This window comes from Erinaceus europaeus, chromosome 7 (assembly GCF_950295315.1).
Source record: "Erinaceus europaeus chromosome 7, mEriEur2.1, whole genome shotgun sequence".
Lineage (NCBI taxonomy): Eukaryota > Metazoa > Chordata > Mammalia > Eulipotyphla > Erinaceidae > Erinaceus > Erinaceus europaeus.
In genome coordinates, this window is record NC_080168.1 from 68378475 (window position 1) to 68401144 (window position 22670).

At 44.5% G+C, this 22670-nt stretch overlaps 1 protein-coding gene and 1 pseudogene across 1 annotated transcript; one reads left to right on the plus strand and one right to left on the minus strand.

The window, feature by feature from the left end:
* The window catches only part of LOC103123058 (arylsulfatase J-like), an 80088-nt pseudogene extending 67941 nt beyond the window's left edge, over positions 1–12147 (minus strand).
* Positions 12148–13974: 1827 nt separating this feature from the next.
* Positions 13975–18646, plus strand: AMER2 (APC membrane recruitment protein 2). Its single transcript, XM_060194688.1, has 2 exons — positions 13975–14595; positions 14884–18646. The coding sequence occupies exons 1-2, from the start codon at positions 14013–14015 to the stop codon at positions 15759–15761; spliced, it is 1461 nt and encodes a 486-aa protein (XP_060050671.1). The 5' UTR covers positions 13975–14012; the 3' UTR covers positions 15762–18646.
* Positions 18647–22670: the final 4024 nt, after the last annotated feature.

A 22670-nucleotide genomic window follows, 5' to 3' on the forward strand; every position in this document is an offset into this window, starting at 1 on the left:
GGTTATGCAGCAGGTTAAGCGCACTTGGTGCAAAGCGCAAGGGCTGGTCAAAGGATCCCAGTTTGAGCCCCTGGCTTCCCACCAGCAGGGGAGTTGCTTCACAGGTGGTGAAGCAGGTCTGCAGGTGTCTATCTGTCTCTCCCTCTCTCTCTGCCTTCCCCTCCTCTCTCCATTTCTCTCTGTCCTATCTAACAATGACGACATCAATAATAACTACAACAATAAAACAACAAGGGCAACAAAAGGGAAAATAAATTAATTAAAAATAAAAAAATCTAGACTGAATGCAAAGATAGAATTGATTCATAACAGCAGAACAGCTCTACCCCATCAGTTTTCAAAGTTTCAGGTATGTGGCTGAATTTAAAGTGAAGAGGTCTTATTCGAGTGACTCCTTAGAGCTATGTTTTTGTCTCTAAATGAGACAAGTACTCTTGCTAGAGATCTGTCAGATGGTGTTGAAATGAATTGTGAGTCAAATATGGGCTTGACTGAGAGATTTTTTTTTATCTTGAGCCATTCATTTCACTTTGTCTTGATTCTGCTTCTCTAAAATAAAGAGAGGCAACTTCAGATGGTTATTGTGGGAATTAAGTCACTGAATACATGAAAATCACTTGGACTGGGCTGGAAAGAGACCACAGTGGTTCTGCAGAAAGACTTTCATGCCTGAGGCACCAAGAGTTCAAGACTCAGTATCACCATAAGCCAGAGCTGAACAGTGCCCTAATTACTCATTTATTTTATTATCTTCATTTATTTATTGGACAGAGATAGAAATTGAGAGGGGGTGGGGAAAATAGAGAGGGAGAGAAACAGAGAGATGCCTGTAGCCCTGCCTCAGCACTCATGAAACTTTGCCCTTGCAGGTAGGAAGTGGGGGCTCGAATGTGGGTCCTTGTGCATTGTAACATGTTCACTCAACCAGGTGTGTCACCACCTGGTCCCAGTGCTCTAGTCTCAGTTTCTCTCTTTCTCTCTCTCATAAATAAATATTAAAAAAATAAAAGTACTTAAAAAGCACTTGAAGCAATACTTGGACTATAAAAACTGCTCTCTCTTTGCTGACATGCCCTCCTCTGTCTCACCATTGAGGTGAATTGCCCCTTTTTACTGCTTGCACATTTCATGGTGACTATTTTTCATTTATTACAATAAACTTTTGGGAGAAAAAAATATGCTCACCACAGAGATAAAACCAGACTAAAGGGGGCCAGGTGGCGGTGGCACACCTGGTTAAGCGCACAGGTTATAGTGCACAACGACCCAGGTTCAAGCCACTGGTCCCCACTTGCAGGAGGAAAGCTTCACAAGTGGTGAAGCAGGTCTTCAGGTGTCTCTCTGTCTTTCTCCGTCTCTGTCTCTCTCCCTCTTTATCTTCCTTTCCCCTCTCAATTTCTCTCTGTATTCAATAATAAATAAATATGTTTAAAAAGAACAGACTAAAGAATAGATAATCCAGTTAGATTAATGTAATTATTTTAATTTATTGTTATTGTTAATTTTATTTATTTATTTTGGATAGAGACAGAGAAAAATTGAGAAGAAAGAGGGAAATAGAGAAAGAGAGAAAGGAGACACCTGTAGCACTGTTTCATCTCTTGTGAAGCTTCCCTACTGCAGGTAGAGACTGGAGTTTTAAATCAGGCTCCTTGTGCATAGTAACATGTGCACTCTATCAGTAGTGTCACCACTCTGCCCCTTAAATTATTTTTATTTGTTGTTGTTTATTTTTATTGCTAACAGTGTTATGACTGGAGTCTGGTACCTGCATGAGGAATCTACCACTCCCAGTATCCATATTCCCCCCTTTTTCTTCTTTGATAAGACAGAGATAAATTGAGACAGAAGGGGAATATAGAGGAGGGAGAAAGAGAGAGACCTGTGGACCTGCTCCATCACTCATGAAGTATTCCCTTTGTAGGTGGGGGACCAGGGACTTGAACCCAGGTTCTTGCACATGGTAACATGCATTCTGTGGGGTGCACCACTGCCCAATCTCAGTTCAAATCATTTAAAAGAAATCTCAAATGGAATTGTCCAGAAACGGGGTGATCTGGCCCTGGGTATGCAGAGGCCTTCTTCCCCAGGATGACTGCAGCCAGGAATGTGCAGCTGTTTATAAGGTAGCTCTGAACGTGCCATGCCACCTCCTGCTCTGTCAGGTCCTGTTCATGATGGAGAAGACTCTCAAGATGTTTCATACCCCTTTCTGTAATAGACGAGTTAGAAAGGAAAGAGACAAGTACTCACCCAGTTAAATCTTTACCCTTTTAAGATTGTCCAACACACTTGGTCTGGCCTGATGTCTTCTTATCAGTCATCAATACATTCCTAAGCACATCTTTATGAGGCTAGCACTGTCATTTCTGTAAGATAAAGGGCCTGGAGCCTATAAGTTAAGTGGTTTATTAATTATTGAATGGGCTGCTCACAGACTCATCATGCCTGTAAGTTCAAGGCAATAAAAAGAAAAGGAAGGAAGGAAAGAAGGGAGGAAGGGGTGGGAAAAAGGGGGAAGGGAAGGGAAGGGAAGGGAAGGGAAGGGAAGAAAAAAATGGTTCACAAAGGAAGGAGTCTGGAATTGAAAAACTTTGTTATCTGTTAGATTAAAAAAAAAAAAATACTACATCTGTCCTCAAGGGCCCCAAGAGTTAGCAGCCCTAGAGTCACTTGCCATTCAGTGGAGTGTCTTACCAGGTTAGTCAAGGAGAGGGAAAAAGAGAGGGAGAGACTCAAGTTCTGGGCCAGGCAGAGGTAAGGTATCAGCTTGCTTCCTGCACTATTAGGTTTCTCCACACAAAGGCCTCAAAGGTAGTGATCTTGGGGGATTCTAAACAAGGGCAGACTGACCCCTGAAACAGGGACAGGTGGTTACTTTGCCACTCCCTCAGAGCCCCCCTTCCCTACCACGGGGTATTTCAATAGTGCTCCCCATCTGTCCAGCCTCAGGGCTTAATCCCTTCCTGATCTGATAATTGGGTAATGAGACAAGACACTCCAAAGGGGTCCTAGTTATAGCTCTGCTGTTTTTTTTGGTTTTTTTTTTGTCTAGACTCTCCTTTCATAAGAGCAACATTTAGCTGACCTAGAAACTCCTGGCCCAAGCTTCAGTCTTCCACTAAAAAAAAGCAGGCACTATGGAAGAAGTAGTGTGGCTTGAAAGCACAGCCCTCTTTCTTCAGGGTGATTCAGCTGATTCTTCAAGAATAGACTGAACTAAGAGCTTTGGGGAGGGGACCACAAGGGCCTACTCTGTGCTACAGATCAAAAAGAAAGGGGGGGGAGGCAAGAAAGAAAGAAGGAAAGAGAAATGAAGAAAGAAGAAAAAAGGAGTAAAGAAGAGAAAGAATAAAAGTAAAGAAAGAGAGAAAGAAAGAAAAGGGAAGAAAAGAGAAGAAAAGAAAAGAGGGGGAGAAAAAGAGGCAGCCTCATGGTTAGCTGGGGCTAATGAGCTCACTGGTGTGTGTAAAAAAAAATCACAGAGTGAATGCATCTAGGGAAGATTCTGTCTTTTGAAAGAAGTAGGCTTGTTGTGATGGATGGCATGGGAAGCAAATGAGAGAGGCTTGAAGCCAGATTGGGGATTGAGCCTAAAGGACAGGGGGGGAAAAAGAGGGGGTGCTGGGAGAAAGAAGAAGAAAGAAAGGAAGAGGAGGTGGTTTGGATCTGGGGCAGAAGAAAGTCTGGTATTTGGGGATTAACTCATCATGGGGGAAAACATTTTTCCCCAAAGGAGAGAAATCTAGCACTTGAGCCTGATCTCATTGGCCTAGCACTTAGGGCACAATGAATTCTTTTCACATGGGACCTTCACACTGACACATGTCCCAGCTGGTATCAAGGGCCACCACTGAGCTGTCATCACAGTTTGGTTCATTCCTGAAGGCACCCAGCACACAGTAGACTTGATAAAGGCCAATGTATACCCCTAAATAGACACAAAAACCCTCTATAAGATACCCAGGCAGTGGCATAAGTACCAGTCAATTGCTTAAACTATTGCAAGCATTTACTGAATGTTTGCTTTAATAATAATAATAATAATAATAATGTATTCTCTTTAGTGGCTTGACTGTAGACCTGGAAGAATTCACATATTACCATGTGGAACAACTCAGTTTCAAGACCCTGGTCCCTACCTGCAGCAGGGCAGCTTCACAAGTGGTAAAGCAGTGTCGTAGGTCTGTCTCTTTCTCCCTCCTGCTCTCCCCCCACACCTGTCTCTTATTGCTACTAGGGTTATCACTGGGACGTGGTGCCTGCACAATGAATCTACCACTTCCAGAAACCACTTTTTTCTTTCTTCCTCTCTTTTGTTCTTTCTTTCTTTCTTTCTGCCTTTCTTTATTTGTTAGGACAGAGAAATTGGGAGGGGAGAGAGAAGGAGAAAGAGAGAGAGAGAGAGAGGCCTGAAGCAATGCTTCACTACTCATGAAGCTTTCCCCTTGCAGGTGGGAACTAGAGGTTTGAACATGGATATTTGTGCATGGTAATGTGTCTGCTCAACTGGATGCACCACTGACTGTCTCTCTCTCCCTCTCTAACTCTCACCCTCTCTAAATATATATTTGTAAAAAGACTACTGGGAACAGTAGAATCATACAGGCATGGAACCCCGGTGATAATATTGGTAGCAATTAATTAATTAATTAATTCTCTCCAAAAGAGAAAGTTAGATGGTATGGAGAGAGCTGAGAGAGAGAGAGATGTGAAGATTAAAACAGGGAGGTCTTCAGATTCTAATAGGCAGTCTTGTGGAAAAGAAAGCATAAAAACCCTAGGGTGTGAAAGGTCTGTGTCCCTGAACATAGCTATTGAGGGGGTTATGACTGATAGCAGGTTCTGCTAGCTTTCTGGTGAGAGGAACTTAACCAGGCTCCAGGTTAGATCATCTTTCCCTCTCCCTCTTGGAATCAGCTCTGGCTTTGTCACCAATAGCATGTAAGAGGAAGTGACAAGCACTACATCTGAGTCAAAGCTTCTGCCAGGCTCTCTCTCTCTCTCTCTCTCTCTCTCTCTCTCTCTCTCTGATTTTATTTAGTTAGTGGTCTGGAAAATGGCACAATGGATAAAACATTGGCCTCTCGAGTACAAGGTCCTGAGTCCTGAGTTCAATCCCTGGCAGCACATGTGCCAGAGTGATGTCTGGTTCTTTCTTTCTCTTGTCCTATCTTTCTCATTACTAAATAAATCCTTAAAGATAGGACATGAGATAGAAAAATAACATGCACTGCAGAAGTCAGGTAGTGGTACACTCAGTTGAGCACACACGTTACAGGGTCCGGATTCAAGCCCCTGGTTCCCACTTGTGTGGGGAGCTTCATGAGCAGTGAAACAGTGCTGCAGATCTGCAGCTCTGTCTCTCTCCCTCTCTATTGCCCTCCTTTCCAGTAGATTTTCTCTGTATCTAAATAACAAAGTCTAAAAACAAATAAATAAACAAAACTATGCAGAGATTGAATTTCCAGGCTTCTCTACTAGGACCTTTTTCGCCACTGGTTAGAGGCAGTGTTGGAGCAAGAGCGCCAAGAATGCAGAGCATTGTACATCCTGGGCCCCCATCCCCCAGTAACCAAGTGGCAGAGACTCACCTCCTTGAACCTGAACCTGCCCAAGCAGTTGAACAAGTAACAGACATCTGTTGGGTTGGATCATAGCCTTGTGGATCTTTCTAGAAACACACTAGATTCCAGAACCTGAGGAATTCTAGTGCAAGGACCCAGATTCAAGCCCCCAACCCCCACCTGCAGGGAGAAATCTTCAGAAATGGTGAAACAGGGCTTCAGGTCTCTCTCTTTCTCTCTCTCTCTCTCTCTCTCTCTTTCTTCCCTCCCTTTTCAATTTCTATCTCTATACAAATTTTAAAAGGGAATGAGAGAAAGAAAGAAAAGAATGGAGGAAAAAAAGGGGGTGGTCCCTGGGAGCAGTGGATTCCTCATGCAGACACTGAGCCCCAGTAATCACCCTAGTGGTAATAATCCTGGTGGCACTTCTATAGAACCTGACCTTGCTATGCCCTCTAGTCCTGGCCCTGTCTGCCTTGACATGCTGCCTCTAGACCAGGCAATGGAGTATAGAAAGCGTGAGTGACACTGACTTGCCAGACCAGGCTCCCTATAGGGCACCACCATAGTGCTTGTCCTGGTGACTATGTGCTTGGTCTTATGGAGTCAGCCTGTTTGAGCTCCACAGCCTGGCCTGAGACATGTGGGCAGGCATGAGGAGTGAGGGTTAGATTGTGGCTGGTGAAGGTAGAACTCTTTTTTTTTCTTTATTAGGGAATTAATATTTTACATTTGACAGTAAATACAATAGTATTTAGATCAATATCTGTGATGAACATAGATGCTAAAATATTAAACAAAATTCTAGCCTACTGAATACAGTAGTATATTAAAAAGATTATACATCATAACCAAGTGGGATTTTACCCAGGGATGCAAGGCTGGTTCAATATACATAAATCAATAAGTGTGATATACCACATAAATAGAAGAAAAATAATAACAAACTAAATGAGTATCTCAATAGATGCAGAGAAAGTCTGTCAAAATCCCACATCATTTCATGATTAAAACACTTACAAAAATAGGAATAGATAGAAAATTCCTTAAGATAGTGGAGTCCGTATACAGCAGACTTACAGCCAACATCATAATCAATGGCAAGAAACTTGAAGTATTTTCCCTCAGATCAAGTACTAGACAGAGCTTCCCACTATTACCATTACTATTCAACATAGTGTTGGAAGTTCTTGCCATCACAATAAGGCAAAAAAAAAAAAGGGATACAGATTGGAAGAGAAGTCAAGTTGTCCGTGTTTGCAGGTAATGTGATAGTACACATAGAAAACCCTAAAGAATCCATCAGGAAACTCCTGGAAATTATCAGGCAGTACAGTAACGTATCAGGATATGAAATTAATATACAAAAGTTAGCAGCATTCTTATATGTAAACACTAAGTCAGAAGAAGATATCCAGAAATCACTCCCATTCACTATAGCAGCAAAAACAATAAAATATCTAGGAATAAGCCTAACAAAAGAAGTGAAAGACTTGTATATTGAAAACTACGAGTCTTTATTCAAGGAAATAAAAAAGACACAAAGAAATGGATATTCAAAATTCATAGACTGAAAGAGTTAACGTCATCAAAATTAATATTCCACCCAAAGCCAGATGCAAATTTAATGCAAACCCATCAATTTTTAAAAGAGAATAGAAATGCTACAGAAGTTTATCTGTATTTAAGCAGGATTGACTGAGTTTAGAGTAGGGTACCAAAATAAAAATCTCTGGATTGAGGATAAGGGTGGATGTTCGGCTTCACTGGGGGGAGAAGGGGGATGGGATGGGATAGTCTTTCGGTAGTTTGAATGATGTTTATGTACACTTCTATTTAAAAAAAAGTTTATCTGGAACCAGAAAATACCTAGAATTGCCAAAACAATCTTGAGATAAAAGAACAAAACTGGAGGCATCACAATCCCAGATCTTAGACTATATTACAGGGCTATTATAATCAAAACTAGCTGGTACTGGAACAAAAATAGACACACTGACCATTGAGAGCCCAGAAATAAGCTCCCATATCTATGGACATATAATTTTTGACAAGGGGTCCAAATTATTAAATGGAGAAAGGAGAGGTTCTTGAATAAATGGTGTTGGGAAAATTAGTTTGAAATGTGGAGAAGAATGAAACTGAATGGATATATTTCACCATACACAAAAGTAAACTCCAAATGGATCAAGGACTTGGATATTTTCCTTCCATTTATTTATTTTTCAGAGGTGGATTTAATTTTTTTTTTTGCCTTCAGGTGCAGGGAAATTGTGAGGAGCCTCACAAAGCAACCTGCATTCCTGATACTATGGCCTATCCACATAATCATTGTTTTGACTGAAAGATCCCCACCCATTCCATTTGATCTATCTTCTTTCTACCCTCAAGACCCTCCCTGCCTGCAGGATATTAATAATCCTACCAGTTAAAACCCTCACAACAGTTGCTAAGGAAGTTCGTACCTTCCCAGTCCCTTTTGCCTTTCTCCTCCCCTTTCCTACCCATTTCTGTTTCTGACTTGCGGGGTCTGCTCTTTAAAAACCTTGGCTCTCTGATCAATAAAGATATTGCATTGCCTCCCCTCCACAAGCTGATTCATCTCTCATTGAGTAGCAGCTCATGATGGCTCTCATTGAGTTCTCTCCAACCCAGAGAGTATGCACACAGAAGAGGCACCCCTACGCTAGCCCGGCATCTATGGTTATTTCAAGGGTTTGGTGCCTGCACCACAGATCCACTTCTCCTAGAAGCCAATTTCTCCCCCTTTGGTTGTCCCCCCTTTTTTATTTATAAAAAGGAAACACTGACAAAACCATGGGATAAGAGGAATACAACTTCACACAGTTCCCACCACTAGAACTCTGTATCCCATCCCCTCCCTTGATAGCTTTCCTATTCTTTAACTCTCTGGGACTATGGACCCAAGGTCATTGTGGGATGCAGAAGGTGGAAGGTCTGGCTTCTGTAATTGCTTCCCCGCTGAACATGGGCATTGACAGGTCAATCCATACTCCCAGACTGCCTCTCTCTTTCCTCATAACCCAGAGGCAGGGTTCTGGGGAATTGGAGCTCCAGGGCACCCTTGTTTTTTTATTGTTGTTGTGGTTATTATTATATTGATGTCATTGTTGTTAGATAGGACAGAGAAATGGAGAGAGGAAGGGAAGTCAGAGAGGGGGAGGGAAAGATAGACACCTGCAGACCTGCTTAACTGCAGGTGGGGAGCCGGGGCTCGAACTGGAATCCTTGGACTGGTCATTGTACTTGGTGTCATGTGCGCTTAACCCTCCGCACTACCGCCCGACCCCCAGATTTAATTTTTATTAATATGGATCTTTGTAGATTTATTTTATCTGTTTATTTTATTTATTGATTTAATAATGATTGACAAGACTGTACGATAAGAGGGGGACAATTCCATACAATTCCCACCACCAAAGTTCCATATCCTATCCCCTCCACTGGAAGCTTTCCTATTCTTTATCCCTCTGGAAGTATGGACCCAGGATCATTATGGAGTACAGAAGGTGGGAGATGTGGCTTCTCTAATTGCTTCTCTCCTGGACATGGGCATTGGCAGATCGATACATACTCTCAGTCTGTTTCTATCTTTCCCTAGTGGGCCAGGGCTCTGGAGAGGTGGGGTTCCAGGACACATTGGTGAGGTTGTGCCCAGGGAATTCATGTTGGCATTATGATAGCATCTGCAACTTGGTGGCTGAAAAGCATTAAGATAAAGCAGGACAATTTGTTTAATAATCAGGAACCTAAAGGTAATAATAGAGAAGATGGGAGTTGGGTGGTAGTGCAGCAGGCAAAGCACAGGTGGTGCAAAGTGCAAGGACTGGATTAAAGATCCCGGTTCGAGCCCCTAGCTTCCCACCTGCAGGTGAAGTAGGTCTGCAAGTGTCTATCTTTCTCTGCCCCCTCTGGTTTCCCCTCCTCTCTCCATTTCTCTCTGTCCTATCCAACAAGAACAATAATAATTACAACAATAAAACAAGGGCAACAAAAGGGAATAAATAAATAAATATTTAAAAAACAGAAAAGATGAGATTTGGTGGTCTCCATTTTGAAAAAAGGTAAGAAGTCTATTTTAGGTATATTCCAAGGGGTCCATGACTTTACTAATTTTTGCCTGAACCTGACAGATAACGTGCAGATGGACTAAAGAAAGGTATTATTTAGGGAGATGGTGTCAGTTTTGGAAATAGGACTAGAAGCTGGATCAGGGCAGAGAGTAACTCCCATATATGGGAAAAGTATATAAATACTACTAACTGTAAACCCCGTTGATCTGATCTGGGGTCCGTGCCTATCCATATTCACCACAGGAGCCTGTGTACTCTCTGTATCCCTATATGTCTGAACTTGAATTCCATGGTCATAGGAAGGCACATGCTAGGCTGCACTCATTTCAGAGCCCATCTTCCTTGAGTGGCAGAGTATGCTGACTCAACCTCCCTTTGGAGAGTGAGGCAGTCCCTACCATTGTTGTTCCACATTGAGGCAAGGTCCTAGAGACCCATGGGAGGGTCCACAATGCTGTTAGAGATGACTAGCAGCGGTGAGGAGAGGGATCTGTTAGAGGTCTAGGCCCACACATATATGATACATGACTAGGGCCCAAGATGATGGGGTAGCCTGATAGTCACCCAAAAGGCCATCATTAAAGTGTGCCAGTCTCTTGCCCTTATCCAGCTTTTGTAGTCCTTGCTTTATCTGACACAGCTGGACTTAGAGTGAGTGAAGGAAGTGAAATAGAAAGTAGGTGAGGAGGGTATCTTGGTATAAGTAGAAACTATTTGATTAAGTACTTTATGATGTCTTTTTAAAGTCTTTCTGCTTGCTTACTGCATTTATTGGGTCATTACAGACTATTGCACATTTTTCTTTATGGTATATACTGTCCTCTTACTTAGTGGATATATATGCACATATGCCCTATCTCATGGGCCCTCATCTATATCTAGGTTCTGTAGCTTTGTTAGTAAGTGAGCCACCTGGAATTGAATTAAGGAGGACTATGAGCTAGGAATTTTAATCAAAGAAATATATAGAAAGATATAGAGGGGCCAGGAGGTGGCGCACTTGGTTGAGCGCACATGTTGCAATGCACAAGGACCCGGGTTCAAGCCCCTGGTTCCCACCTGCATGGGGAAAGTTTTGCAAGTGGTAAATCAGGGCTGCAGGTCTCTCTCTGTCTCTCACCTTCTCTGTCACCCCCTGTCTACTTCTGGCTATCTCTATCCAATAAATAAAGATTTAAAAAAAGAAGAAGAAGGGGGGAGACACCAGAGCACTGCTTAACTTTGCCTTATGGTGGTGCTGGGGACTGAACTTGGGATCTCAGAGACTTAGGCATGAAAGTTTCCCCAGGCCTCCTCAAATTTCTCAGGATGGGGGAACTAGGAGTCTCAGGGTGTGCCTTCTCCCAGGTCAGGTTCAGGAGTGAGGAAAGGGAGAGTTCTGAGTAGACTACTTCATTTCCCCTGAGCCCAATCAGTGATTCTTCCTGAGTGACCCAGTTATGTCATTGTCCACATAGTGAAGCACTTGTTTTTGTGTGTGTGTTTGTCTGTAGAACAAGCATGAAAGTGTTTGAACAACCCTCCAAAAGACCATGAAGAAATAACAAACTGAGTTATCTTGACAGTTCCTTCCCCAGGTTCCTGAGGACCCTGATTCATCACAGCCAGTAGTCAGCTAGGATAAAGGAACACCTTTCTTTTTCTTTTTTCTTTTTATCACTTTATTGGGAGATTAATAGTTATTTATATATATAACATAGTCATAATAATAGTTATTTATATATATAACAGTTATTGACACATGAGTACAAATTTTCATCTCCCCATGATAGATGTCTGTAAAATATTCTCACCTCTAGCCTAGGTCCTTTTCCACCACCATGCACCAGGACTCTTTTCCAGTCTGTTTCTTTTTTAATTTTTATATTTATTTATTAACCTTGCCTTTTGTTGCCCTTGTTGTTGTTTTTATTGTTGTTGTAGTTATTGTTATTGATGCCATCATTGTTAGATCGCACAAAGAGAAAATGGAGAGAGGAGGGGAAGACAGAGAGGGGGAGAGAAAGAGAGACACCTACACACCTGCTTCACTGCCTGTGAAGGCAACTCTCTGGGGCTTGAACCAGGATTCTTATGCTTTGCGCCACGTGCACTTAACCCGCTGCACTACCGCCAGACTCCCACCTTTTCCACTCTTCCCCTTCCCCAGAATCCTTTGCTTTGGTGCAATACAACACACCCAGACCACGTTTCACTTTGTGTTTTCCCTTTCTGACCTTGTTTCGTAAGTTCTGACTATGAGTGAGATCATCCATCATTCATTCTTTTCTTTCTGGCTTAGCTCACTTAATAGCATTCCTTCAAATTCCATCCAACATGAGGTGAAGGAGATGACTTCATCATTTTTTTTTTTTCTGGTTTTCTTTGTTTTTTTAGACAGGGACACAGAGGCAAAGATGTAGAAGAGTGAAATTTACTGGTGTAACCCCATACTGTCCAAACTTAAAGAAGATGTCATCATTCTCAATAGCTGAGTAGTATTCCATTGTGTACATATATGACAACTTTCTTAGCCACTAGTCTGCTGTTGGACATCTGGGTTGCTTCCAAGTTTGGGCTATTACAGACTACACCTTTCAAGGGCCCCTGCTTTGTAAGAGTTTTAGGCTTATAGTGGAAAAGAGTGGGTGAAGTTCAAATGCTAGGAATCTCTCTGAATCCTCCTGAACCTTATTCTGGCTCCTGGGTGGGCCTAAAAATAAAAAAAAAGGTAAATTAATAGTGACTTACAAGATTATAAGAAAATAGGGGTATATAGCTCTATCCTGATGATGATGACAATGATGATGATTTTGTAACTCTATAAACTATGGTCTTAATCAGACTTAACAGAAAACACCAAGTATATAATGCATTAACCCTAAGGTCTCAATTCAGACCATATTTCATGCTACAGGAGCTATAGCAGCCAACATGTATCATTAGCAAAACTCCCACATATGCCTCCAGCTGTTTGTTTTGTTTTGTTAATCAAGGGAAGGCACTATATCATCCTCTGGCAAGATTATGAAATTCAGTGTCATGACAGTATTGGCAGCCATGTTGGAGGACAGGGCACTGAGAAGATTGTAGAACACTAGGACAGTTTTTGTTTTCACCGAATTATGGAGGTCAGAGCTGCTACAGAGTCAATCCTCCCTCCCTCTGCCCAGCACCTGGGTATGGGCCCCTCCAGGGTCTTCTCTGCCCCATAGGGAAGGGGACCATGTAACATTCCCGGGGGATGCTGAAGGAAGGTGGCAGTATCAAAAGCAGGTGCAAAGCTTGTGTCCGGTTGTATTAAAAATAAGGGAAAACAGAATCTAGGATTCCAAGGACAACCTGTGGAAAGGCCCCAGATCTCAACTTGCATCTTTCACTCTCTGCTTGTCTATTGTGACCAAATGGCAGCTGGGCAGTGGCTTCTGTGTCCTCTACCCTAGTAGCTTTAAAAAAAAAAAAAGAAGAAGAAGAAGGAGGAGGAGGAGGAGGAGGAGGAGGAGGAGGAGGAGGAGGAGGAGGAGGAGGAGGAGGAGGAGAAGAAAAGTCTTGCTTGTCTCTCAGGCCCTTCAGGTTTCCAGTCTCAGACTGGTGGCCCTTTCCATGCAGAACTTCACCTATTATGCAGCCAGGATCTGAGGTTCAGAGAGTGAAGGATCTGACAGCAACCCGGAGTCCTGTGCTCAACACTGGACGTTACACCTGATGGCAACAGCCACGCAGCAAGCCCGTGGGACCAGGTCCCCAGAGGCAAGGGAACAGCCCTGCAGGGCTTGGGAAAGGCTTGGGCAAAATGCAGGGAGTGCAGGAGATGATGGGGGGAAAGGAGCATCCTGCATCGCATCGGCTTGCATTGCTTTGTCTCTTTATTCATCATTCGCTTTTGCTTTTTTTATTTGGGGAGGGTGGTGGTATGCTGGGATGCACGGTGGGGTTTCCGGAAAGAGCAAGTCTGGGGCCCGCAGCATAAAGGTGGGCAAGGGTGGCCAGCACGTGTGCTTGCGGCTTCTGCAGTCTCCCGGCTGGGCCACACACTGACAGCTGGAGGGCGGCGGCGGAGCAGGTCAGGCCCGAAGTGGATTAGGGGATTATGTAAACCGGGCCGGGCGAGCCGCGCGGGCCGGGTGGGGGTGCCGGTGCTTCCAGTGGGCTCCTCCGCAACTGCCGCAGGCCGGGGGCTGGGGCGCCGCGGGAGTCCAGAGCGCGGCTGACGACAGCGCGCGGCCCGCGCGGTTGCCATGACGACGGGCGGGCGCGGCGGCGCGGCTGTGGGCGAGCGCGGCCGGCGGGGGCGCGCCCGCGGGTCTGAGGTAGGAAGGCGGCGGCCGGGGCTCCAGCCCTCGCGGCGGCGGCGGCGGCGGCGGCCGCAGACATGGACTTGCCCGGCGAGTGCGCCGCCGAGCCGCCGGCCGCCGAGCCGCCGTCGGGCCGGCTCAACAAGGCGGCATTCAAGCTGTTCAGGCGCAGGAAGGCGGGGGGCGCCATGCCCAGCATCTTCGGGGTCCGGAACAAAGGCGACGGGAAAGGCGCGGGCGCCGCGGCGGGCTTGGCGCGGAGCAGGACCCACGACGGTCTGGCCGAGCTGGCGGTGCTGGAGGGCGGCCGCCGGGAGGAGCCGCGCCCCGGGGCCCCCCGCGACCCCGCCGGCCCGGTGGCCAAGTCGCACAGCTTCCTCTCGCTGCTGCGGAGGAGCGGGCGAGCCGAGCCGGGCAGCGCGGAGCCGGCGGGGGCGGGCCCGGCGGCGGGCAGACAAAAGCGGGGGCTCCGCGGGCTCCTCAGCGGCATGCGCTGGCCGCGCAAGGACAAGCGCGCCCGGGAGGCGGCGGCGGCGGTGGCGGCGGTGGCGGGGGCCCCGGGCCGCGGCCCGCCGGGCTCGCTCAGCGCCAGCCTGGAGTGTGTGCAGGAGGAGCCCGCGCCGCCCGCCACCCCCAGCCAGGACGCGCCGGACCCTGCAGGTGAGCTCCGAGGGGGGGCGCTCGCCCTCAGCCCGGGCCCAGGCTCCGCCCCCGTCGCGCGCCCCTGCCCGCAGCCCGCCAGCCCCCGCGCGGCCCGGGGACTGGACGCGGAGGGGCCGCCCGGGGGACCCCCGGAGCCGGGCGCGGGGCAGGTGCGCAAGGCCGACGGCGTGCCCAGGACAGGTGCGGCGCTCGCCCCCACCGAGCCGCCCGCGGAACCAGCGGCCGATCGTATTTGTTTGATGTTTTCTGACGTGACTTCACTGAAAAGCTTTGACTCTTTTACAGGCTGTGGAGATATAATTGCAGACCCCGACGAGGAGGCCGGGCCCAGCTGTGACAAGCATGGTCCCGGGCCTGGGAAGCCGGTGCTCTCTCCAAAGCCCCCCGGTGTGGTGGCCTACCAAGGAGGCGGGGAGGAGATGGCCAGCCCAGACGGGGTGGATGACACCTGCCTCCAGGACTTCTGGGACATGCTTTCCCAGGCGGAGGACCGAGGACCAGGGTCCCCGGAGGGCGAGGCGGTCCAGGCGACAGCGGCCCCGGAGCCCAAGGGACCCCCGGAGTCCGGCCGAGACGCCCGCTGCGCAGAGGTTGTCAAGGACACATCATCAGTCAAGCGCAGGCGGCTCCACCGCATCCCCATCGAGCTGCCCCCTAAGGAGGAGCCCAAGCCCTCCGGGAAGGAGCCTCCAGAAGGTGTCCCCAACAGTGACGAGGGCTACTGGGACTCCACCACGCCCGGCCCTGAGGAAGAAGGCTCCAGCAACGGTGGGAAAAAGGGGTCGCTCCCCCGGGACAGCTGCAGCGGGGACTTGCTCTACGACCTGGACTCTGACCCGGATGCCAGCCCCGCGGCCCCTCCCGCTGGCGAGGACACGCCCCCCTGCCAGTCCCGGCTGAAGCCAGTGTCTCCAGTCTCCATCACCTGCCCCCTGCGCACCCCAGGCAGCCTGCTGAAGGACTCCAAGATCCCCATCAGCATCAAGCACCTGGCCCACCTGCCGGTGAGCCAGCCCGCGGTGTCTCAGCCGCCAGCCAGGAGTGAGGTTCCCAAAACGAAAATCCCCGTGTCCAAAGTGTTGGTCCGCAGGGTCAGCAGCCGAGGCCTGGCGGGCACCACCCTCCGGGCAGCGGCCTGCCACGAGGGTGCCAAAAAGTTGTGAGGCCTTGTGAGGGGCGGCGGTGATGGGCCATAGAGGCCAGGAGGACGCCTTGGAGACTCAGCGTTGCTTCCCCTACGGGCAGATGAGGATTGGTTCTCTGACCACTGACTGCACTCACAGCCGTCTTGTCTTTGTGCAGTCAACAGGACCAAGGGATACTGCCCAAGATCAAAGTCCCTGAGAATTCTTTTCAAGCACTTTTTTTCTTTCTTCCTTTTAAAACCTTTTTTTTAAAAAACAAAAACCTTGTTTTCTTTTTCTCTTGAATATACTGAACATTCAGAAGTCACCTTTACTTGCCTTTGCAGAAAGGACTTCACCAAACCAAGGAAGCATCTACCATGCTGTTTGGCTGTCTGTGCCAGAGTCCAGGCTGCCTAGAGGAACCCGTGAGAACCAGAGGACTTCTCTTCCACCACATTTTCCCTTTCTGTCTTTCCAGAAAGAAAAAAGAAAAACAAAACAAAACAAAAAAACCCTTTGCTGTATCACTGTGTGGGAAACGCCTATAGAGGTGAAAGAGCCAAGTATTTACCTGTGGAGAGAGCTTCTAGAATTCTTGCCTACTTTCAGTGTGCAAATAGGTAAATATCCACTAGGCCTGTACAACAGAGTTTTGGTTTGACTAGGGGGGAGGGAGAAATAAAAAGCTCAGTAGTACAGCAGGTCTTTTCTTTCATCCAGTGCAGAAATTAGGTTCAGGGAAATATTTCACAAAATGCCAACAACTCGGTATTCCAGCAGTTGTGACCAGTAACCTTTTCACATGGGGATGCGCCTTTTATAGTTATCATTTTATGTCAGTGGCCTCCAGTTTAAAAATCAGGTTTTATGAGCAGACATGAGGACTGTCCCCAAACCACTGATGTTCTGTTATGGACTATACCCAGAATCAATCCTATTTATGCTTTCTCTGGTGCAGAAAACAAAACATCTATTGTGTTGATGGCTCAGAGCAACAATTCATTCTGCTTGATCTCTTTTAAGAATCTGTGTGTTACCCATCCCCAGTCCTTGTTTTGAGAGATTTTACCTTGCTTTTACAAATTCTGGGTTTAAACACTGCTCATTTCAAAATGAGGAGCACAAAGAAAAATAGTTTTTTTGTTTTCTTCATGTCATTTGATTTTTGCTTTCTAGATTTGTTAGAGACAGACACCTGGCATGCTTAAGCATCATAAACACATTTTATCAGGCCTTTTTTTTTGAAAGATGGTTTACTTATGTGTTCTGTTATCTTAGACTAGACATGTATTTCAGGCTTATTCAAAGAGGGTTTTCATATGCCTAGGTAGTAGGACTGATATTTTGAAGTTCCTGAAATGCTGTTAAGCATCTAATGGTTATGTAATACCCTCTTTAAAATGCACTTCAGTGTACTTCATCTCCAAAGCCAGAGCTACTACTCAAAGGTGTTTCATGCTATCAGAAAGATTAGTCAAGTATAACATTTATATAATTGACATAAACACATCTGTAGAATCCATTTCTCAGAGAAATTACCTCAATAATGAGTTCGTGTTTCATGCTTTTAAAGTTTGATTAGTTTGACAAGGGGAAGACTAGGGCAAATTAAATATAGGAGATTCTATTTTCACAATTAAAAGAAATGGAGAAAATAAAATGGATATCAAGATAAAAAGTCTTGAATTTGTAGCACAAAGCAGGCTATTCCCTATTTTGAATGTGCAGTGATTCCAGTGGAGAATGTGGTAGAGATTTGTTGGGTTTCCTTATCTGTCAGATTACCAGCCTCTACTGCAATCAATGTACCAGACCCATTCATGTTATTTCAAAATAATGCTTTAATATTTAATCGCCTTGTGTGTATAGATGAAGCCCTCTACTCAGGCATAGCCTTAAGTATTCTGAATACAACACCATGAATTCATATAGCAGCTTACATGTGCCATGCACTCAACTGTGCCACTCAACTGCACAACATAACAAAGGGCCCTACTGTAAACTCAGATATATTTTTAGAAATTGTCCAGAAAAAAGGATTAAAATTTGATTTAACACTGATAGTGCTATTTAAACTCAAAATACATTTATTTTCCTCCCCTAGGGAATGAAAAAGGCATAAATCTTACTCCTAAAACAAAGGAGCTTTATTTTTTTTCTTCTAGTATTTTTCTTGCAAGGGTTATATTCTCTTCATGAGTTCATGGAAGAGTTATATTTGTCCAGTTGTATAGGAGAGTTAAGAGTAGCCTGGAATACTGATGAGAATATTGTGATAGTAAAGGCAACTTAATTTTCTCTTTTGAAAGCTCTGGAACAAACTATTTTTATCTTCTCGATTAGGGTATTATTCTGCATTTATACCACTATGCTATGGCTTCATTTTATGAGTAAAGGAAAATGCAAAGTTTACCTTCCCTTTGCCTCTTATTTAATCAGTGATATAATATTGAAAAGGTTTTCTTTAAGATTCTTTTTGCCATGTACTTCCTTTTCCTCCCTCTGTATCTTTAAGAATTCTACCCAGACCAGTCAAATGAAAGATTTAGGCAATGAATTACATGTCTTCAATTATTTGATAGGGGATCAGTGCCAATGCAGGAAGAGTGTGTTAACCTCATCCCAGTCATAGACAAAAGGGATCTTAGGTTTTGTTTGTTTGTTTTTGCCATAGGTTACTTTGTCTCATGCATATTCATGGAGATTGCTTTTTATCATTTAAATAGATTTGCTTTCCAGTTGTTGCAAGTCTGTGTTATTCAATTTGGCCATGTTTGCTGGTTTTCAAGGAAGGGATTGGATCTGAAATATGGATTGGAGATGAGATACACACCTTTCCTGTAAGCATGATTCTGGGGTACTTGGTTGATTATCTTTAGTCAGAGATTATCTAAATTGGAAAAAATAAAGAGTCAAATCAGTTTCTGGTCCTGAATTTTATCAACCACTGTAATAATTCTGACTTTTATTTGCAATACAGAGACAATATTATTCAAATCACTCCACTTCAGTACTAAAGGCAGTTGATTTTTTTATTCTCCCATTAGCTCCAGTTGGGAGAAACTTCAGTATAGTATTTTGAGGAAATAGTGTTATTACTTCCCCCTAATAATAACAGTGAAGTAAAAGACTTCCTCAAAATATACTTCCATAACTCATCTGCTTATTCCAATGCCATGTGTCTAATATCTATGAAAATGATGACTTACGACTGAATTTTTAGGATATATTCATCCATTATTTTTGAGGTGGTTTTCAAGTACTTCCACATATAAGAATATTCAATAGCGTAGTTACCAAGGCAAAAAAAAAAAAGATTATATTAGGTAACACTGTTTTTTTACTAAACTTTCTAAGAGTTTTCACTACTTAACCTATAATTGGAGCCTCCTTACCTTTCACTTCATGTGAAAACATTTATCCATCTGGTTTCCTGTCCTCTCTCTGAACCCCATAATCTTTGCTTACGTGTCATCAGATGGAGGTGTTGGGCCATCTGTCACAATACTGGCATGTTTTGACATTTGCATAGTAGGACTCATTCCTTGCTGTAGACATTCTAGATTTTTCTCCTGAGTTATCACTCTGAAATCACACCCTGGCCCTGACTTGGTTTCTTCTGCAATAGCTTTCTGCATATTGCATGTCTCTACTTTCCTCCCCTTTATCATCATGAATTTGACTCAATATTTTTATATTCTTGAACACAAGAATCACAATGACCCCTTCTCACCATTAGCAGTGAAGAGGGAGCTAAAAGAATCTGGGATGAACTAAGTGGGGGACCCAAATACCCTGTTCCTTCCCAAAGGATGCACAAAACAGTTCTTATTTGTGTAAATCGACCTGAGGATTTTTTTTTTACTTCAATTACTATTTTTTTTTAAGATTTATTTACTAGCATGGAGGGGAGGGAGCCAGAGCATCACTCTGGCACATGGGATGCTGGAATTTGAACTTGGGCCCTCAGCCTTGAAAGTACTGTACTTTAGCCACTGCATCATTTTGGGGGGTGGGGCAGTTCACAGAGCTTGAGAGTTTTTGTTTGTTTTATTGCCACCAGGGTTATCATGGGGTTCAAGTGCCAGCATAGTCTCACAGCTCCCAGGGGTCATTCCCCCCCTTTTTTCTTCCTATTTAATTTTATAGAGACAGAAATTAAGAGGGGAGGAAGAAATAGAGAGGGGGAGAGAATGATAGACACCAGCAGACTTCCTTCACCACTCATGAAGTTACCCCCTGCGAGTAGGGAGTTGGGGTTTGAACCCAGGCCCTTGTGCATGGTAAAGTCTGTGTTCAACCCTCAAACATATAGGAATTTTAATCCATTGTGAAGAATGCTGATAAAATGGGATGAGACCCAAAAGGTTTGTATGGAAGAATATGAGTGCAGAAACAAGAAGGGGCTGTATGACCCCGATCATGAACTATAAGTTTTGGTTCCTTCACAAAGACAAGACAGTCACTGGTCCCCTCCTCACTCCTAAGAGCCTCAGGTGGCTGTCTAGGCTCTATTTAATTAACTAACTAACTAATTAATTAATTTTGGGTAGATTCAGAGAAATTGAGAGGGAAGGAGGAAATAGGGATAGAGAAAGACACCTGCAGCACTGCCTCACTGTTTATGAACCCCCCCCCCAAGTGGGGCAGAGAGGTGGGGGACTTGAACCTGGGTCCTTGCACTTGGTAACCTGTGCATTCAACCAGGTGCACCACCACCCATACCCTATCAGAGTTGCTTTTCAAAGCCCTTTCATTACAATAAAGGTTTAGAGGACAGGGCTCATTGCCAACATTAGCCACTTACATAGAATAATATTACCTCACTGCAGATGATATTTCTGAGGAGTTATGCATTCAGAATGATAGTTTGATGGTTGTGGCAAGCAGCTCCTTCTCAAAAAAGAAAAAGGTTCAAATAATCACAGAACCTACAGAACTTTCTTTCAGTGCACTGCATATTTGTGGGGCATAGTCTGTATTCCTTGGTCAAACCCACTTGGTTCTAGAACACAGGAAAAGCTGAACTGTAATTGGCTTTCACTAGACAGACCATTATTTTCTTTCACTTCCCTTTTCTTTATGTCTTGCTTGTGAGAAAGGAGTAAGAATGAAGATGTAAGGAATTAAACAGAAATCCCTCTAAGAAAAATACTAATAGCTATGATAATTATGAACCTTCATTGAGTAGTTAGTGCCAATTACTGCTAGGAGTTTACAGGTACTTACTTAGCCCTCTTAATAGCCACATAGGTTAGGTGGTATTATTTCCATACATAATTCATTCTTTGTTTCTATCCCATTGCATCTCCCCTTCTTCCTCCCCACTCCCACCCCTCCCCCACCCAGCCCAGGTGGCCTCTGGGATGTAGACTATTTAGTGATTTGCAGTAAGACAAGAACTAAGAGCAGCTTAATGCTATTACCAGTTCATTTCAACAAGAGAACTGCTAACCCCCATCCATGAAGCTGAAAGTCAGCTCTGTGTTCAAATGCTGATGCTCACACCCTTACAAGGAGGACCTGCCACCGGTCAGGTTCAGAGGCAAGCAGTGAACCTTTGCTGGGGGGTGTCCTGGCTTAGCAGCAGACAGAAAGCTCCTGTTGCTATGGAGATACTTCTATACTGTCATTCCAGGCACATCTTTCCATCTTAGGTCTAAGCAGGCAGGTGAGGCTTCTCCTGGGTGTTCTGTGTTGTTTGTTGTAACTTAGCCAGTTCTGACCTTCAAAGGGAAACTCCTGGGCCTTTACAAAAAATAGCGCATCCTATGCTCTGTGGCTGGCCATTGAATCCTGGTGCTTATTTTCAGATCAATTACTTCATTCAACTAACCAAAAGCTTACAGAACCACCTGTAGGGTCAGCCCTGGAGGAAAGTGGTCTGTTTCATTCAAATGACAGACACAGTGTATTTGATGCATACCATCTGTACAAGGACCAGGCACATGGGCATGAACTCCATTCTGCTGGGGCAGAGCAAAACACTGGCAAAAAAAAAAAAAAACACCTTGTCAGAAGCCACTCACTTAATAAGCAGTGGGACACTCTGAACCATAAATCTAACTCTGCAGCTCAACTAAAAAATTGTCTCCAGCAATAAGATCTAGTTTTTGTATAATTTTTTTAAATCAGAAGCTCATCAAAGCTCTGAGCTTTTTATGACTGTGGATGCCACTGAAATGACATTCTTCTTAAAAGTGAGCTTTTCTTAAAACTACTTGATAACTTTTATTCATGCCAGTCTAAAAGGTTGAGTCTAGGTTGTTTTCTTTTTTTCTCACTTGGGTTATTCAAAATTTTAGACCATATTCATTTAGAGTTATGTACACACAGATCATATATATATATATATATATATATATATATATATATAATATGATGACTGCTACTTCACTATTTCAATAATTAGACCAGAAGCAATTACTGTAGTGAATCTGAGATTGCAAACTGAGTTTCCTTCGACTAGTAAGATGCTACTCTCAGCATTTAGGGAAAAATCAATTTAGAGTTGTACCACTATCCAGACTAACAAGGTTACTAATAGATGAACTTCCTGCACTTAGAAAATGCTTTTGGAAAATGAATTCTAGATTTCCTTCTAGTGGGATGTTGTAGATAACATCAGTAGGAGAAATCATTGGAACTCATTCCATAAATTCAGTTCTTCTTCTTTTTCTTCTTCTTCTTCTAGCGTTTGCCCTTCTTCCGTAGCCAGTCAACAGCGTCAGGTTGAGCCTGATGTCTGCTTGTTGCTGGCTTTGAAAGTGACTGGGATCCATGTGGATTCAGTCAGCTAGGAAGGATCGTCAGTTTCCCCAATAAATGGGTACTCACGGGATGCACCACGAGAAGGTCGATCCAATGCATCCATAAATTCAGTAGAAGAGCAGAAAGACCCTATGTGAGGGGAGAAAAGTATTTTAAACAAAAATCTCATCCAGG

What these genes read in the sequence shown, in the direction of transcription:
- AMER2 (XM_060194688.1), top strand. Translation starts at nt 14,013, where the DNA reads ATGGACTTGCCCGGCGAGTGCGCCGCCGAGCCGCCGGCCGCCGAGCCG. An exon ending in GGACGCGCCGGACCCTGCAG is followed by an intron (nt 14,596 to 14,883) that starts GTGAGCTCCGAG and finishes ACTCTTTTACAG; the next exon opens with GCTGTGGAGATATAATTGCA.